This window comes from Gasterosteus aculeatus, chromosome 14, assembly GCF_964276395.1.
Source record: "Gasterosteus aculeatus chromosome 14, fGasAcu3.hap1.1, whole genome shotgun sequence".
NCBI lineage: Eukaryota > Metazoa > Chordata > Actinopteri > Perciformes > Gasterosteidae > Gasterosteus > Gasterosteus aculeatus.
In genome coordinates this window covers 3,464,800-3,483,730 of record NC_135702.1, presented here as the reverse complement: position 1 = coordinate 3,483,730, position 18,931 = coordinate 3,464,800, and the positions used below count along the sequence as shown (strand labels likewise).

Below are 18,931 nucleotides of genomic sequence, written 5' to 3'. Positions count from 1 at the left end.
CTTTGGGAGTTAGTGCTGCTATTAGACCATGCAAGTCTAATTACACTGATGAAAGTACGAAATGAAGTATGTGAGTGATGACAAATAAAAAAAAAGCTTGTGTGTGTGGAATATGGAATGAGCTGATAGAGGGCAACTTGCCTCTAAGACATCATAAAGGAATTATGGTTCTTGAAGCACGATCTTCACACATTCCCATTTCACATGTTAACAAATTGTCCTCAGGAAACGATTGTGATTCCTATTCGAGATGAGTGGTAGTCATTCAACACCAACGACACTTGGGGGAAATGATACGGGATAACAAATCAAGAGACACTGAGGTCACAGAGGTCACCTGTCAGTATCAAGAGCTGTTGGATAAGTTGTATATGATAGATAAGATGAAATATAACATATCGTTAGATAAGGACATACAGAGCCAATCATGGCCCACAAAGACTATGTCAAAAAATGTTTTGTTTGACTTTTGCAGAGAACGTCATCTTTCAAGAGATGCACAAAGAGACAGAGAACTCTGCGGAGGAGTCCCCTTCGCCCTACAGTGTGTCCAGTACATCCTCTGCCACAGGCACGGCGTCCCCTTCTTGTGAGGAGACAACGGGGACACAGGAGGTGTCTCCGGTCAGGGTTAGTCCCAGCTGTGAGGAGGCCAAGTCTCTAACTGCTGAAGAGAAACCAACACGAGTTCCGCACTCACTATGTGGAGACAGTCTTGAGACATCGGCTGAGATCCCCTGTCCAAAGGACACGAAACCGAGTCAAGCATCTGCATGCCCAGCACTCCCAGCCGTCAACCGGAAGGCTCCTCCTCACGCTGCACATCCAGAGCAGGGACAAAAATCAGCCAAAGAGTGAGGCAGAGGTTTCACCTGTCGTCTGAGTGACTGCCGTTACCACGATGAAGGCCCTGCGGCCGATGAGTTTATCGGGGCCAGTCATGCCCGCCACGGGGCCCGTGGTGCAAGAGGACCCGCAGGCGCAAAAGTCCACTCGCAGGGCCTGGACCATTTGAGCTACGTGTCCCATACCGACCCAAAGGAGGGCCCGTTGCAGATGCAAAACTAGCGAACTAAAGAGAACCAGGACAGCTGGTGATGCAGGAAAAAGCACCCTCCTCAACGGCAGACTGGGCACCCACGGGAGGAGGGGGGCTCTCCCAGAGGATCTGTCGCTTGAGTCCTCCGCACAGACTTGCCCTGATCTAGCGCACTCTGTCCTCGTGGTCGGATACACGCGTGTGCATGTACAGTCCAGCAAACGACACCCTGCACCTTAACGAAATGAGCATCGCAGTCGTTGTTATTTATGTAGATTTGTACAAAAAATGCATTTTTGGCTAAAGGGGAATTATTATGGTGACCCCCCCCTCAGGCGGACAGGAAGCACGGGCCTGATTTATGTCGGCGGTGTAGAACAGCCTCCGCCCAGCTGAGCGCGCCGGTCCTTCCCTTTAAAACGAGTCGCTGGGAAACGACGGCCGCGCGCTCCTCGTCGGGACCCACCGGCTGTTTATTGTGGGTCACGTTGTTGTCCCGTTTGATCTGACGAGACGGCAGGAGAAGGGCTTTTGGTATCGCTACTAATCGGATTTTCCTTGACTTGATTGTGAGGCAGAGATCCTTGATTCGGTGGGGTGGCATGTGGCCCATGTGGCGCTGAAATGATCCAATTCAAGGACGCGCTTTTTTTTTTCTTCCTCTCTCCGACTAATTTATAGGATTCCGAGGACATCGGGTCGGATCCCGCGTCGCGCGAGTCTCGGGGCGTTTTTCGCAGCCTGAGAGAAGCGGAGGGGATCGTTATTCGGCCATTCGGCGACCGGAACGATGTGAGCGCGTTTGGATCCAGCGGGTTTCTCTCTGCGCCTCCTCCGAACAACAGAGCCGCTCACGATGCCGAGGGCTTTGCGCAGACTGGTCCACCTGGTGCTGTTCTGCCCTCTGTCCAAAGGTCTGCAGGTATGCGTGCGCAGCGGGATGCCACTCGGCGTCGTTTTGTTTTGTTTGTTTGTTTGTTTGTTTGTTGTTGCCGTTAACCTCAGATGACTTGCATGCGTGTCAAACGTGGGAAATGTCTTCTGCGTGCACACGATGTGGAAAACACAAAAGGGATCGTGGAGAGGCTGCAGAACTATGAAAGCACCATTGTTGTGTAACATCCAGCATCCATTGGAGGATTCTGGTTCTTCTTATAGGCCTCAGTGGTGCAAGCAGCATGATGCTACGTTCATGGCCTGCTGTACTTTTCATTTTCACAACTTTTGGGTAGACATATACACAATTGGAGTACCTTCTGCTTCAACTTCAGATAAATAGTGTATACTTTTCACTCCATGGTATTTATTTGACTGTTTCCTGCAAGTTGTGCTCAAAAGAATTGTGAGCTTGCAAAGTAAAAGATTAGAAAACTTATTCTGATTTCAATTTCGCTTGTAATCCCCTTTTAAAAAAGAAGAGCTTGTCACGTCGGATGTCGATGAGCTGTTCAATGCAGTGATCAGACATCTCTCCTCTCCTCTGACAAGATTACTCGTAGAGCGCATTTCTCCAAAAGCAACGGTTAAAAAGAAAAGTCTGATCACTCAATTCAGAATTCTGTAGCGGAACTCCAGACCCCTCACATGTAATGTAAATGGGGAATGCATAATATTAAAAGTAGTACCACTAAGGCCATTAAAAAAGTTAACCATCATTAATATTACATATCAATTTCAGATATATTGGTTATATCCTGAGGTCATTGACCAGCTGTTGCATGCTCGGTCCTCATGTCTTCTCAGGTAAACCTGTGTTCCTTTTCCCTTCCCTCCGTCTTCCTTCCACAGACTCGTCTCCCCGCCGTTAAGGTGAAGTACCTTCTCCTGGCATGGCTGGGCATCCTCGTCGCCAGCTGGGTGGTCTACATGCAGTACGCCTCGTACTCTGAGCTCTGCCGCGGCCACGTCTGCCACGTGGTCATTGTGAGTGCGATCGCTCGGCGCGGTAACGTCCTCGTCCCCGGGACGCTACGGGGAAGCGGCGCAAACCGATGCGATACCATGTTAGCCGGGGAGAGACGAGACGGGGCTCGACCTTTCGCGGGTCGCCGGGTGGATGGTGAAATTCCGCCACGCGTCATTCTTGACGAGCTGTGACACCGAACTGCAGATCGTCCTGAGGCAGAAACAAGAACGCGGGCCACCATGATGTAACCGCTGCCGCAGTGCACTGATTATTCTCCTAAATGCACGTGCAAGTAGATTATACAAGGGGAAATGTGGCAGGCCTACCGGACAGGAGGAAGGGGGGTGGGGGGGGGCACTATTTCGGGGGTCTCTTCCTTAATACGAGGCCTCTGCCGCTGGGTGACGTTGCAGGAGAACTTCTCTCCTGCTGTTTCTACAGCATTAAGTGGCGTTGTAGGAAGTGTAATAAATAATCTGCCAGACGGATTCTTTCCCCTATGGCCGGAGATCTGTTTGTCAAATCCACAAAGACCGAATTGAGAAGCCGTGCGTTTTTTTTTAAACGATCCTTCGGCACGTCTGTGCAGATGTGATGTCGCATCAGAACATCGTGTATCGACCGTTTCACAGTAGTCCTAAATGGGTCCCAGTTGTTTTTCCTGTTGCAATGTATGTCAATTAAATCATCTTTTCTGGCAGAACCTCAAAATATAAAGTATGAGCACCATATATTTCCTCTAACAGATTTTATTTTTTATTTTGGAGCACTCACGAAACGTAGCGTCAACCAAATGGTTTTGTGTGTGCAATGAAGTTCCCTTCCGGTTTCCTTTGCAGTGCGATCACTACAGAAGGGGCATAATATCCGGCTCCTCCTGCAAGGCGTTGTGCGATCAGAGAACTCTGACCTTGCAGCATTGCATGTCCACCTCCTCTACACGTCAGGTAAAAGGAAACACACTTTCAAACCACAACTGCTTTGCTTATATGCAAATAATAACCAGACACACAAGGATTTCACACGATGGATAGTGACACATTATCCTTTCATTATCCTGTTGAAATATAAGGCCTTTGGACATTTAGTATGGAATAATTCCCATAGAAATGTTTCAGAAAATATATATTGTCATAGAAGGGATTCTCTATAATTAAGGCACTGAATTGAGCAGCAAATCAGTTTACTTTTTAGTTCTTGCTAATTATTTTCTTGGAGGAAAACAGTGTGTTTTCCACAAAAAAATAATTTTATGGACAAAATGTTCAGACTACATTTAGTCAGACATGATCAATGTTGCTTGTTCGCTAGTGCATTTAAATTTTTTTTTTTTTTAACTTCTTTTAAATATTTTTAATTTGAACTAACTTTATTCTCTTATACTAACCCATAGCCTTATTCTACAAACCCATAGCATTAGCATTTTATTTTATCACTTGTGCACTGCTGTCTTATTGTTTATTTTTATTGTCTACTGTCACGCACCAACCGTCAAATTCCTTGTATGTATGACATATTTTGGCAATAAATGTTTCCTGATTCCTGAATGTCAGTTTTACTGCATGGTAAAGGTAAATCGGTGAAAAAAAAAAACTTTCAGCAGGCTGCATTTAAAACACTATATTCATTTGTACCACACGCGTACAGACGTGATCCCTCCGTCTCATGTCCTTATTTGTTTTACTTGCAGGTGTACGGCGGCCTGTGGAAGGAGGGACCCGTCGTGATCAAGTGTGGGATTGAGGACCCGGTGAAGACGGATGGGGCTCCCGACTCTGTGCTGCGGCAGGAGATGAGTTTATTCGACAAACCCACTCGTGGGACCTCGATGGACGAATTTAGAGAAATGCTGCACAGTTTTTTCAAGGTATTTTCTCCAGCAATCACACCACGTATAATTGTTATATATATATATATATATATATAGATCCATCCATAGATCTATCGATGTTGAACATATATGTAACCATCACCACATAACGCCTCCTTTTCGCAGGCTAACCTGGGCGAGCAGCCGTCCCTGAGCACCTTGGTGGACCGGGTCATCGTCCTCGCCGACGTCAACCAGGATGGCAAAGTGTCTCTAGCCGAGGCCAAGTCCATCTGGGCCCTTCTCCAGATCAACGAGTTCCTCCTGATGGTGGCGCTGCAGGAGAAGGAGCACGCCCCCAGGCTGCTGGGTTTTTGCGGAGACTTGTACGTAACGGAACACGTGGGCCACAGCTCCCTCTACAGGCTGGAGGTGCCCCTCTACCTGCAGCCTCTGGTCCCGGAGGCCCTGAGCTCCAGCCTGAACCACTGGCTGGCACCGGCCTGGCCCCGCAGGGCTCGCATCACCATCGGCCTGCTGGAGTTCGTGGAGGAGGTCTTCCACGGGTCCTACGGCAGTTTCCTGATCTGCGATGCAAGCCCCCGCCACGTGGGCTACAATGCAAACTTTGACTGCAAGATGGCCGACCTGCGCAGCGTGGCCTCCGAGGCGGTCGTGCGGGCGTATTTGAGGGGCCGTCGGTGCGAGACCAACGGCGACTGCACCTTCGGCCGGGACTGCACGGCCACCTGCGACCGGCTGGTGAAGCAGTGCAACACGGAGGTCGTGCAGCCCAACCTGGCCAAGGTGTGCGTGCTCTTGCAGGACTTTCTGCTTTTCGGAGCGCCTGCAGACCTGCGGGGGGACCTGGAGAAGCAGCTGCGCACCTGTGTGACGCTGAGCGGTCTGGCCAGCCAGATGGAAGTGCACCACTCACTGGTCCTCAACAACCTGAAGACGTTACTGTGGAAGAAGATTTCTAACACGCAGTACTCTTGAAATCGGGTTGAGATGATCGGGCCTGTACAGCCTTTATTTGAAGCGAGTGAACTTGGCCAAATGATTTCGGGGGTGGTGGTTATTCATGTGTTTTCTAAAGCATTTATTTGAGAAGCACATCCGTTTGTACAAAATATTCTCAGGGCGCTGCCTTTAACATTTAATGATAATAATCTGACAATTTAGTTTTCAAAATGTCATCTGGTCATTTCCTAGAAGCAGAATGTCAAAATTTGACAGTGCCATTTTTTGTAAAAATGTAAATATTAGAATGTTCTTGTTTGCCGTTTATTAATGAATCTTCATGTGAAGCAGATGTAGAACACAAATAAGACAATGCATATATACAGTTGTACTGACATGTCTCTCCTGTTATGTATCTGTATCTGATATCAATGTCTCTGATCAGACATTAAACATCAGTGAACTTTAAATTCATGAATAAACGGGAGTTGGTTGACTATTCCTGTAGTTTTATTTCCACAAGAGGCTTCATGAAATACTGTCGAACATTCAGCAATTAATGTGGAAAAAGAATCATGTTTGCATCATTTATATTTAGATAACCTATTAAAACTACAATTTAATGTTTTAGTCGACAATAATTTGCATATGAACGTTTTAGCTGTGGCACAATGTGTTTTGTGCAGCCAGTGACCTTGACCATCAAATACTAATCAGTTCATTATTGAGTACAAATGGATGTAAAACTCCCTTCAGGCAGTCAAGAGTTTTCACACAAATAGTACGTACAGACAAACGAGAACAAAAGCCTGAAGCCAAGGCTGCAGCAGAACAATAAATGAATAAACCAGAAGACAAACGTCGCATCCTGAGACAGCATCCTGTCCACACTGAACTCCGGCTTCCCGTTTTATCTTCCAAATGAAAACGCAAATGATGAAAGGGAGCCGCAGACTTTCTTTTTTTTCTTTAAATGCATTTTTGCCCCTCTCTTCGGAACATATGTCACGAGCTCGACGTGGGCGGCGCCGAAATGCCGTGCAGCAGCTCCATCCGTCTGCGCTTGTCCTTGGCGCGGTTGATGGTCATGGTGAACAAGCGACAGTACATCTCCATAGCGCAGGGGGTGTCATCGTTCCCCGGCACCGGGTAGGTCACCAGGCACGGGTTGCAGTTCGAGTCCACCACGCCGACCGTGGGAATGTTCATCTTGGCCGCGTCCCGGATTCCCACGTGCGGCTGAAACACGTTGTTGAGGGTGGAGAGGAAGACGACGAGGTCCGGCAGGCGGACGCCCGGGCCGTACTGGATGTGGGCGTTGGTGAGGAGGCCGCCCTGCCAGTACCGCGTGTGGGCGTACTCGCCGCAGCTCTTGGCGGCGTTCTCCACCAGGTGGACGAACTGACGCTGGCGGCTGACAAACAGAATGACGCCGCCGCGATACGCCACGTGGGCGGTGAAATTCAGGGCTTGCTGAAGGTGCTCCACAGTCTGGTCGAGGTCAATTATATCTTGGTCCAAGCGGCAGCCATAGAGGTACGGCTCCATGAGCCTGCCCAAGACAAGAAGAGGAGAATTAGATTCAGGTTTAAAAGTAAGAGTCACTGCAGCATTTTTCCAGGTCAGATATCCCTCAATATAATATTGACTTATTGATCGGTCCACTGTAAACTCAAATAAACCATTTCCTGTTCAGCTTTGTTTCTGTGTTGTGGTTATCTAATGTTAACACAGAAGTATCAATAGCAAAGACAATGTATTTTATTTGCTTTACCGTGAGAACCATTAGGTAATCAGATCAAATATTAAGTGTACAGTGTCTTTATTAGCACACCTCACTTACCCATATAATTCATGTCGTAATTCTCTTGTACAAGCCCTAACATTATTCTATTATATTTTACATACCGCCTATTATTTATTCTGTTAATTTGTATTTCAGTTATGTTACTGCCGCAATAACTATTTCCTATTGGTTCAGGAGGCACACTTAACAAAAAAGAATGAAAGATGTTAACACTTGTTACAAATTGAAACAGCAGTGCTGATTGTCATGACGCTGAGGAGCAAAAACTGCTTTATTTAACTCATCACTGCGTATTACACAAGAACTTTAAACACATTAGGCTTTCGGAAATTGTTTGGAAAATTGAATTTAACATTTTGACATGTAGCGAGCAAGCACATTTCGAGCGCAAAATAAGAATATACATTTCTTTTTGGTCAGTATGTGCCTGTCTAAAAAACTAATGAACATGTATTCAGGACATCTGACTACTCGTACGCTGACAAGGAAATATTTCTACTGTACAAGGAGATTTTCTGAAACAAAAGTTTGGAAATATCAATATTTGAGGTATTATAACATTATTTTCTTAATATTTTCAGAAATTGGTATATGGCAATAGATCATATATCATTGACTGGAAATATTAAGAAGTAATTTTGTAAATAAAATATATATAACGTTATATGCTGAAAATATTACATTTTCTGTACAGTAGTCAGAGAGGTCGTGAGCACACGCAGCAGTCATTCAACAGCGTTTATTCCGGTCACATGTCAGCATATAGGTGCCTGCAGTGAAGTGTCGGAGCAGAAACAGACACCCACCTGTGTCTGCACCCTTTCTTATGGCCCAGATGCACTCTGGCGTCGAAAAGGTCTTTCAACGAGAAGAGTTCCGACACACGGAAGAAGTCCGGCTTCTCGAGTGGCTGGTTTATCACCTTGTCTGTATGAAGGATAAAAACGATACTAAAAGTCTGGTTTGAAATGATAAAACAAAGTTTTGCTAACAGTTTGGCATTCGTTAGCTCACCTGAAACATCGTCAACTTTGAGTTGGGTGGCTTCTGCGGACGCTGCGGTGGCGTACTGGTGCCCCCCACCGGGGTAACCGGCCGCCACAGCCCGCGAGGGTCGTATCCCCCAAAGCCCTGGATATTAAACGCACATTGTTGTATCGGTCACGGCATCGGATCAACAAGCGAGTTAGCAACCGTCAGCTGCTAGTTACGCCCCCAGCTAGCTGCTAGCGAGGAGCTAGGCAACCGGTTAGCTGCTAGCGAGGAGCTAGGCAACCAGCTAGCTGCTAGCGAAGACCTAGGCAACCAGCTAGCTGCTAGCGAAGACCTAGGCAACCAGCTAGCTGCTAGCGAAGACCTAGGCAACCAGCTAGCTGCTAGCGAAGACCTAGGCAACCAGCTAGCTGCTAGCGAGGAGCTAGGCAACCAGCTAGCTGCTAGCGAGGAGCTAGGCAACCAGCTAGCTGCTAGCGAGGAGCTAGGCAACCAGCTAGCTGCTAGCGAAGACCTAGGCAACCAGCTAGCTGCTAGCGAGGAGCTAGGCAACCAGCTAGCTGCTAGCGAAGACCTAGGCAACCAGCTAGCTGCTAGCGAGGAGCTAGGCAACCAGTTAGCTAACGCTACATACGTTAACTGTACAATAAATCACTAAAAGAAAATGGCCAAACAGAATAATTCCACAAGCGGTCTATACATATAAAAGGGTGCGACACAGACCCACAATATTCAGACATTTTTTTAAATAGTTAAGTGCAGATACCTTTCGTAAGTGCCCGTGCAGCCATGCTTTCTTGACGAGTCCCCCAGAAGGTCAGCCGGCTGCGCGTCTGTAGTTCGTCGGCTGCCGTAAAGCAGCGGTGATGTCGTGACAGTTTGACAGAGACTACAATACCCAAGACGCCAAAGCCTTATTTTTAACTTCACAACTTTATTAAAAAAAAACATAAACGTTGTGTAACAAAAGGTTGAAAGAACATAGACCAATGTTAATGGGAATAAATTACTCCTCAAGAGGAACAAACGAAAATAATGAAAAAAGCTGTAGTATCAGAAATAGTTATTAGTATCCATGTGGTCCATAACATGCCAATGATATTTCTAAAATAGAAACTAACAAATAACTGTTCACCCTAAAATATTCATATTTTTGTCCAAAACTGCAACTAATAAAAACCCTGCATTTGCTACATTAACAAGCAAACTTTGATTCGAACATTTTAAACTATCACTTTAATATTGAACCTGCAACATTACAAAATGGGATTTTTGTTTTCTTCAAAAATGCAGCTCAAATAGAGAAATTAAAAAATGAGGAATTAAAATTGAACACAAATAGGAAACATCGAATCGAAGTGCTAACTCAACATAAACAAACATCCGCTTTTTGATGAAGTGCAAAGTTATTATACATTTGAATACCCAACAACTGAAACTCGGTAATATCCAATATTATCTGCATAAATATTTCAAATGCAGAATTAAGTTTTATTTGGCTATGATGCAGTGTGGTGCGCCTGCCTCATTTTTCCTGAAAAAAAAAAGATGAGATGAGTTTCATGAGACAGAGATCACTCAATGTGGAGACCGAACACACGAACACACACACACACACCTGCTCACTGGGATGAACTGAAGTCGTTTTGTGACGCGCTGCAAAGCCTTGCTCTTCACTGCAGAACCATGGCGAGGAGGAACCACCTGCAAGTATCGTGGCATACAAGTTTCTCACTCTCTAAATATGGACAACTTTTTTTTACAAATAGCTGGATGGGACGGAAAGGCCAGAGCCCCTCTTCACTGGGGGGGGGCTGTTGAGTTTTGCTTAGTCGCTACTGAATATCTAATCTCTTCATATATAGTGCGGCAAACGGCACCAGAGCCTCGTCTCTAGCGGTACCTGCTTGCATCTCTCAGCCTGGTAACTCCTGCTGTACATCCTGCTTCTCTCCTCTGTGGTGAGAGCTATGCAAGGTCTGAAGGTGATGCCCGGGTCAATGGCACTGGACAAAGACCTGGGCAAGGCAAAGCAGGACACACGTCAGACCAACTCCCAGCGAAGATCCATCCCACAGTCCATCTTAAAGCCAGTGAACGCAGCGCATACAGTGAGCTTGTGTTGCTATAAGCATTGCTGTGATACATAAGTAATGAGGGTTAGGAAGACCAATTGTCTCTCGTATTCCACTCTTTATTACACAGATGCACTTAAAAGACACGGCAAAAGTTTTGTTGTGTTTTTTCTTCTGAAAGAGTAAAAGAAAAAAGAAACACTTCTTAAAAAATATTTACAAAACCTGGCAATGCACAGCATGTTCAGTAACCTTTCGTTTTCTCGATAAACAAAAATAAATAGCCTTTTTTTTTCCACACAGGGAATTGCAGAAAGCTTCAACATGACAAAGAAATGAACACACTACATATAAAGTTTAGCAAGACAGATAGGAGTAACTAGGTGGTTTCTGTGGAATCTAGAACAACAACAAGAGGTAAGAAGTCCAAAGACTGTTATAGTGGCTTTCATCAATAACGGAGCTTCAACCTCCCGTCTGTAAATTTAAACCAAGAGCACGGTGACAAAACAAACATCAGGAAGTAAGTACGATGACATGAGGACTGCATTGTAGTCCGGAAAGGAAACACAACTGTTCCAGAACCAAATGCTGCACTGAGATTGCTCTTTTAGAAAGAACTTTCACAAATTATTAATCAAGCCTTAGCCGTGTGGGGCGACGGCGCAAAGACACATGTTGGGGGAGACGACATATTTTAAACAGTGATACCTATGATAAATGGTCGGCGTGGTAGAGTTTGGGCAGGTAGCAGCAAGGTTAAAAGTGTTACGCCAGATAAAGGTCATCCCTTGGTAGCATCGACTGGTATTTTTAAAAATGACAAATCCAACAATGAGCATTCAGGAATATCGGCATTGTTTTTTTATGTATGCAAATGCGTGTTATAGAAAATAATATTTGGGCCGTATTGCTGCATTCCTCAAGTATTTTTGATTTAGGGTGCAGCAGAACTAGAAAGGACCTAGTCGTTTACTGCACATTTTGCTTTCTGGGTGGTGGAGACATTTTACAACTTTTAAACCATTGCACATAGGAGAACGTAATGTAAACCCACATATCACAGGTAAAATAGGTAAGATATGTGATAATACCAAGTATTTAGTGTAACATTGATAGCTTGTGTTGTCCCTCTGCTAAATTAAAACAATACATACGAATCCTAAGCATTCGGGTCAATCTTGAATTTTTACTCTGTCATTTGTTATTTCTCTGGTCATTTTATTTTTACATTAAAAGGTGGAAGATATGTAAGAGGATATCGTTTTCTGCAATTAACTAGTCAGCATTTTGATAGCGGTACTTCTCGCGAAGCCTGTATTGCTTTTCAAAGGTATCATGATGATATTAATTAATCTCAGAGCACAAAAAAAAAGCCTGTCACGATGGTGCTATTGTGTTACATTGCCGTATAAATGTACAAACACATTTAAAATGTCTCATTGTACGAACAAACATTCCCTCGGAGCCTGTAGATGAATGAGCTCGAACATAACCTACATTAAATCCATAAGTAATTAGGAAATGAACTCGTAGAAAACTGGCTTATGACGCTACGGGCATACTTACAACGTGGGAAAGCCCTGCTTCTTCTCGTGACTGCTGCTGCTGCCTGACTCATCTATAAACTCCTCGTCTGTTCTCGCTAGATGCACAGGTTTGATGTCTATCTCCACGCTCGCCTCTTTTTCTCGCTTTATCTCGCAGAGCGCGCTCGCTCCCTCCTTTCCCTCGCTCCTCTCCCTGCTTCGAACCTGGACGTGGTTGGTCCTGTTGGACTCGAGTTCGACAAACACACTCTTATCCTTAGACATGTGCACCATGCTCTCCCTCTCTCCCCCTGCAGGCCGCTGTAAACTGTGGGCGGGCGCGAGGCTACTTGCAAAGGGCGTCCTCGGATGCTGCCTGGCACTGGACAAACGATTCAAAGGAGGGGACCTGAACTTGGTATTTACATTGGTCTCTGCAGAGCAGGGGAAAGGTGCTCTGGTGGTCTTCGCGGCGGACCAGGCAGTCACCGGTGTCTGTGATTTGTGGCCCCCGCTTTGACACGGCGGAGCCCCTGAAGCAGTCTCGCTGAGTTTTGCGGAAGTCATGTGGAACGGAGTTCGACTGGTAGTCCTGGCGTCGGTGGCGGGGAGCCCCGGGAGCCCGAGGCTCTGGCGCCACTTGATCGACTCCGCGACCTTGGGACTCGGCCGAACCCTCTCGACCTGGGGGGCGACGGCCTGGCCGTCCCCTCGCCCGGAGCTCGGCCTCCACTGCTCGGCCCGAGCGACCCAGTCCGCCGTTTCCAAAAGACTGGGGCTGCGGGTCTGGGACGGCGGCACGCGTGCCTGTGCGACCTCGGCAGCGGCGACGACCTCCGGCGGAGCCGGAAGACGACGGTTCCTCGCAGGAGATTGCCCCCAGAGAGGAATTTCAGCCTGCTGACCTTCCTGCTTGATGTCTTTTTCCTCAAGCGCTGTAGAAACCGGGGCAGTTCCGTTCCTCGATACGTCTTTACCTTTCTCTGCGGTGGAGCCTTTGGCCTTTTCGGCGAGGAACCTTTGGATCTCTTCCTCGATGCTATCGTCGCTGTCTTCTGAGCTGCTGTCTTGCTTTGTCTCAAGAGTAGGCGGTGTGTGGTGTGGCAACGGGGTGTCTCGACACCCCACTGCGGGTTCCCTTTCACGTAGCTCATCACGCTCGTTACTCTTGCTGAGGCGTTTATGTTGTGAAATGCTCTTTTTACTCAACACCACCTTGTCTTTCATATCAATCTTACTCTTTTCCAATTCTTTCAAAAGATCGCGATTGGGAATTTTAGCTTTAAACTTTTTGGAAGCATTTCCCAGCTGTGGCTCTTCGTCCTTGGGACCCACCCTTGATTTCCGCTTCAAGTCCCTTGTTTTTTTCTTTGACTTCTTTTTTGTTTTGAGCAGGGCTTTTATCGCGGTGTCCAAGTCCTCATCGCTGTCAAGTGAGCTGCTTTTGTCCCCACCTTGCTCCGTCTTGAACAGTCGAGCTGTTGAGTGGGTTTGACTGGCCTGGCTGAATAACAGTGGGCTGAATTCTTGTCTCTGCTCGAGTGACGGTTTAGGGGGCATTTCTCTGACATTGTTCTCCGTCCCCGACGTGAGGGAGACGCTGCAGTTTTCCCCTTTGTGTTTTCGTCTCTGTGCCAAGGACAGTCTTGAAGGTCTCTTTTGGATTGCGGCTTTTGCTCTCTCCGGTTGACGTACAGGCCGAGGCTGTAGAGTCTCAGCGTTGGGCAGCTGTTGGTGCATCTGGGCCTTCTGCTCGAGGAATCTCCTGATTTCTAGCTCTATCCCATCTTCGCTATCGATGGAAGTGCTATCGCTTTCTTCATCCGCGCAGTGTTCGGGGGGCGACGATTGCAAGGAAGATTCGGTAGGGGTGCAACTGCTGAGGCCAACGCTATGATGGAAGGCCTCGGGCATGACCGTTTTTGAAATGTCCAGTATCGCCTCGGCACACATGAGCTCTGCAGTTGTAGTAGCCTTTGGAGGGGCGAGCGTCGGGTGCTCCTTGAAGCCATCTCCTTTAAACAAAAGCAATCGGTTTCCTTTGCCGTTTGAGCCTTCTGGAACGGTGCTCTTGGGTACGAAAACAGGAGGAGGGGGTTGAACAGATCTGGCTTCCCGCTCTGCTCTGGTCTTTTTCTTTCTCAGTTTGTGTTTCCTGGTGCTTTCCGTGCGTGTACTTGCAACAGCGCGTATCAATGACTTAGCAAAAGGTTGTTGCTTGTGTACGGATGGCTTCAGGACGCTCTTCCCTGTTAGCTGCTCCAGCTGGTAGGAACGAATGGCTTCCTCAATCCCGTCATCGCTGGTGGAGTCGGACTCTTCTTCGAAAGCGCGTGGGTCGAAAGTTTCCGTTTTGTGCTGCTGCTGCCCTTTTTTCTCCAGCTGGTATCTCTGAATGGCTTCCTCGATGCCGTCGTCGCTGCTGGAATCATTTGACTCTTCGTCTACCGTAACCGGGCACTTTGCTTTGCAGAAGAGGCCGAATGTTTGAGAGGCGTGACTCGTCTGCTCGTTGGACGAGACCAAACCTTTGTTAGTCGTACTTGAATGCAATTTCTCAAGTGCGTTGTCATCTAGGAGGACCCTGTTTTTGATATACTTCTTTATAGGTATAACAACTGATGCTGTTGAAGTATCAGCTTCAATACTCTTTGGAAGCTGGCTACTGGCAATGGAAAACCCATTGCTGTCCGAGATCTGCTTGAAGTCCTCAGCAGCGGATGGGCTTTTCCTGGATATTTTGGATGATTGGAGATAGGCTAAGCATGGTTCCGCCTTGCGTTTGTGATCGTCCTTTTCCTTCAGGTATTCCAATATAGCCTCCTCGATACCTCGGTCCACAGAATCATCGCTGTCAGAGTCACTTCTGGCGTGGTCGATCGGGGCATTATGATCTGAGACTTGGTTTTCTGTGGAACCTTTAGTTCTGGAATTGGGGCCCACGTAAGAAGCCCCTGCAACCTTGCAGACTCGGGGATGACCATCGTGTCCCGGTGGCACATGCTCCTCGATCTCGTCGCCCATCTCGAGTGAGGACTGCGTGCTCCTAAGGCTCTCTATGATCATTTGGACCTTATCTGAGATAGGTGTGCCTCTGGTGGACAACTCGGTGTCAGAGTCATTGAAGCAGATCGGAAGGCTATAGCCTCCAGGTGGGCCACATGTTCTCCATTTGGTTTGTGTAGTTGCCACAGGAGGCACATTCATCAAGTACATTCTAATGGAGGTGAGGTCCTGGACCGTCGGAGTGCAGCTGCCTCCAAACCCAATCACATTGTTCGATCTGACAAGTGAACAGAAAGAGAGAATCAGTGACAGGAAAGTCCCACACACCAAGTGCAGAGTTTTTGTGGGAAAGATAAGCAGAAGTTTACACTTTTGAGTAGACAATACTGATGGAGACACCCTGAACATGGTGTAAATAAATGATTTACCGCGGAGGAAGTCAATGTGACCATTCTGCAGTACTTTATTAAAAGGCTGCATTGTTGTAGTGTCATTACAATGTTAAAATAATATGGTGCTGCGCGGTTCTGTATTAGTATGTGATTTGAGGAATATTTGAGAGATTTCAATGGCTGTGTGAGCAGCACGTGCGATGCCTGCAGCGTATTCACAGTAAGAGCCTTAAGGTGGCTTTAGTCAGTGCCTCAGTCCAGTTTTGGTCCCTCGGCCAAATTGCTCGCATAATTATTACGTCAGTAATTGTAGGCTCAGTCAAGTGCATCAAAGTAATTCCTCAACTAAATGGAAGTGGACCAAGAGTTGGAATCAGTGATGCCTGAAAGACCTACAGAACGGGTTCAGGTACATTCTGTCCCACTGAGGGAACGAATGGACTTCATTACAGCTCTGATGGATTCTGGCAAATAACCCCGGGTCTTTTGGCTGTAAAACCATAGGAGAATGTTAAAATAAAAAGGTTCCCCATCGCCAGATCAAGTGGCCTCTGGGGCAAATATAACTGGCCGCGTCCATCTCTATAAAGGCTTCTAGTGGATCTAAAGCGAAATTACAACTGAAATATTTCAGTGAAGTTTATTTTGACCCCCCCCCCCCCCCCCCCCTCTACCAGACAGGAGTTTAGATTAAATAAAAGGTGGAGCATATTACCAAGTAAATTAGACATGAATCAAATGTCTGCGACGTTAGAATGAGAGTGTAAAAAAACGCTCAGAATGCTTTAAGCAGACAACTCTGGTTAGTTAATAACCGTGTATTAATAATTCACATACAAATAACGCAACGTTTTAACTTCCGGACAAAAATATATGAAACAGATATTTCACACCCCGTGTTTATGTAAAGCTTTCGGTGGCTAACGTCTTTAAAAAAACCTTTAAGATATTATAGCAGTAGGAACTGATGCGACAGGTTTGTTAAGGGGAACCAAGAGTGTGACAGTTTAACAGCTACTGTACTAATTATTATATAATTATTGTGTTAAATTAACCAACTGGTCTTTATCACATTAGATCCCCCTGTGTCTCATTTTCAGTTTTAGCTGAACAATAATTGTTTTTTAAGCTCTCATTGGCGGACAGATGTGCACAACACTGAAAATGTAGTAAAGTTTTCACTTCATGATCAGTCTGGGATGCTGGACCACTGTGGGACAAAGGACACGAGTATTTAAATCGTAAATGCAAATACCCAAATTGTGTTAAACTTAAGTATCACCTGCAAACTGCCCTTCGATTGTTAGAGTAAAAACGCCGCGCATGCAGGAGGACGGACACGGTTAAACACGCTATTAATAAAAAGGCTTTACTGCGTCCTTCTTGCGCAAGAGTTCGAAGAGGCTACGGGTCCCCGCGAGGCTCAACCGCAGCGGCAACGTCGCACTCTGAACCGAACGCGCCGGCGGAACCGGTCCCGGCGACGGCCGCGGCCGCAGCAGCAGCAGGTTCACCTCCAGGAACAAAGCACGCAGACGGACATTGAGCCGCCGGGGAAGAGTCGCCACGCAGCGGCTTCTGCGCTAACGCGCCTCGGGGTTGAAACGCGAAGCAGCTCGGTACGCACCCGCGTAGGAAGATTCAGACGCCGAGAGACGACACGTCCGACTCCCGCCCCCCAATAAAGGGTGAACCGTGGTGGAATTGTTATAAATACAATAAAGTGAGACTAACTACGGGGGAACCAGGATGGGTAACGAACGACGCCCAGCTGAAGGGGGGGAAAAAACCCCGCCGAGAAGCACAAAAAACGTGCTAAAATAACGTTTGCACAACGTATTCGGGTGGCAACTTAGTTTGACATATTATGTACGAATAAAGTTTCACCAGACCTGCCGACATTAGTGGGTAGTATTTTATGCATTACATAAACGATCGTGTGGTTGCTCATATCCCCCCTCCGCCCTCCCTCCTTCCTCCCCTGACGCTTTCCTGGTTGCGAGCGAGAAACCCCGGTAGTCCCCGTAAGCCTCTAGCGGCGCGGAGTGCATCGCTGGCCGGCGTGCGGCGCTAGGAGACACCGCTAAGCAACCATGTTTCTGGGTTCCGGCCACGGTTGTCAAAAAAAAAAAAAAAAAAGCCCTCGATGTTCGGTTGGCAACGTAAATAATGTCGCGGGACGCTCCGGCGCGAAATAGTACGGTTAACATTCGGAACACGGAGGAGTTCTAAGGCGGGAGGGAAGATTCGGGAGGGATAACCGTCGCTAGCAGTCGGGGACTTGAAAGACACGGGCGGGCCTCTCGGCTGCTGCAGCCCCGGCATTTTCTCCGGCGAAGAAAGGCTTTGTATTGAGCCGCGGCTTTACCCTCCTAGCCTCGGCTATTTTTCCTACAACACACACGGGGGAAGCACACAACAACAACAACAACAACAACAACAACAACCACAACCACAAAGCAGCACACGTTTCAACTCACTCTGACACGAAAAGCACCTCCGCTTGGGTGAGAGCGGGCCGGTCGCGGCGGCGAATCGGGACGTGGAGGGGAGCCGTCGCGCAGGCGGTAATGTCGGTGTCCTGCAGCCCGATGAGTCCCCCCTCTCTGCCGCTCCCCGACGCCGGGCGGGCCGGCGGCTTCCTCAAACCCAAAGTCCAGCCCCTGCGGCCCAGCCGAGCGGGGACGCTTCCAAATAAGACACCGGCTTTGTTTTTGTCATGTGTTGCGGTTACATCGTGTTTTTGCATTTGAATTTAAAAAAGAATTAAAAAAAGAGTGATGTGTAATTTTGATAGTTAATTCCGCATGGATGAATAAAAACGTGAGTTAACCTTTTAGAAATACTTGTTATAGTCAAATATATCAAAGTTTTATTTCCCACGTGGAAGTGGTTTGATGTAACTCCAGGTAACAGAATTCAACTGTTTGTAAAATACAATCCCATTTACCAGCAGACAAATGTAGTGTATTATTATAATATATGTATTATTCAGACAGGCCAAAAAGCCAATGTGCTCCATCCAAACCAATTGGAGTATTCTAACCTTCTCTCTGGGTTTTTAATTTAATGCAAACATTTCAATATCCCTCAAGATCCAGGATATTATATATTGTTTTCATTTAGTTAGGTTAGTTAGTTTAGTTAGTTTGCCCCCACAACCTAAATGCATATTGGTGATCAATGGAAGGTTTACGAAAGCTAAATACACTTAGATGAGCTTAAACATATCGGTTAATGGTGCAAATGTATTTATTGAAAAGGTATATTTTAAAACATTTGTCCGTCTCTGTTAGATTCCCCACTTTGTCTTTGAGGAGAATTCATTCCCAAGAGTTGTGTGCGATCCACGAGTAAGTCACATTTAAATGCAACATTTGCGTCTTGACATTCATGAAAACCTCTTGAAAT

The 18,931-nt window shown here is 46.8% G+C and overlaps 3 protein-coding genes across 4 annotated transcripts; 1 reads left to right on the top strand and 2 right to left on the bottom strand.

The window, feature by feature from the left end:
* Positions 1 to 863: 863 nt before the first annotated feature.
* Positions 864 to 6,217, top strand: dipk1b (divergent protein kinase domain 1B). Of its 2 annotated transcripts, XM_040197665.2 has the most exons (6): positions 1,434 to 1,608; positions 1,721 to 1,961; positions 2,828 to 2,962; positions 3,785 to 3,892; positions 4,636 to 4,812; positions 4,942 to 6,217. In XM_040197665.2, the coding sequence occupies exons 2-6, from the start codon at positions 1,896 to 1,898 to the stop codon at positions 5,752 to 5,754; spliced, it is 1,299 nt and encodes a 432-aa protein (XP_040053599.2). In that variant the 5' UTR covers positions 1,434 to 1,608; positions 1,721 to 1,895; the 3' UTR covers positions 5,755 to 6,217. The 2 variants fall into 2 exon arrangements, with proteins under 2 accessions (XP_077945092.1, XP_040053599.2); XM_078088966.1 differs by having other exon boundaries at positions 864 to 1,961.
* mrps2 (mitochondrial ribosomal protein S2) lies at positions 5,841 to 9,944 on the bottom strand. Its single transcript, XM_040197666.2, has 4 exons — positions 9,285 to 9,944; positions 8,540 to 8,656; positions 8,332 to 8,452; positions 5,841 to 7,270 (listed from the first exon to the last, which is right to left on the bottom strand). Exons 1-4 carry the CDS (start codon positions 9,307 to 9,309, stop codon positions 6,724 to 6,726), a joined length of 810 nt encoding a protein of 269 aa, XP_040053600.1. The 5' UTR covers positions 9,310 to 9,944; the 3' UTR covers positions 5,841 to 6,723.
* On the bottom strand, positions 9,436 to 18,460 carry ppp1r26 (protein phosphatase 1, regulatory subunit 26). Its single transcript, XM_040197652.2, has 5 exons — positions 18,001 to 18,460; positions 12,163 to 15,405; positions 10,422 to 10,536; positions 10,137 to 10,222; positions 9,436 to 10,052 (listed from the first exon to the last, which is right to left on the bottom strand). The coding sequence occupies exons 1-5, from the start codon at positions 18,267 to 18,269 to the stop codon at positions 10,010 to 10,012; spliced, it is 3,756 nt and encodes a 1,251-aa protein (XP_040053586.2). The 5' UTR covers positions 18,270 to 18,460; the 3' UTR covers positions 9,436 to 10,009.
* Positions 18,461 to 18,931: the final 471 nt, after the last annotated feature.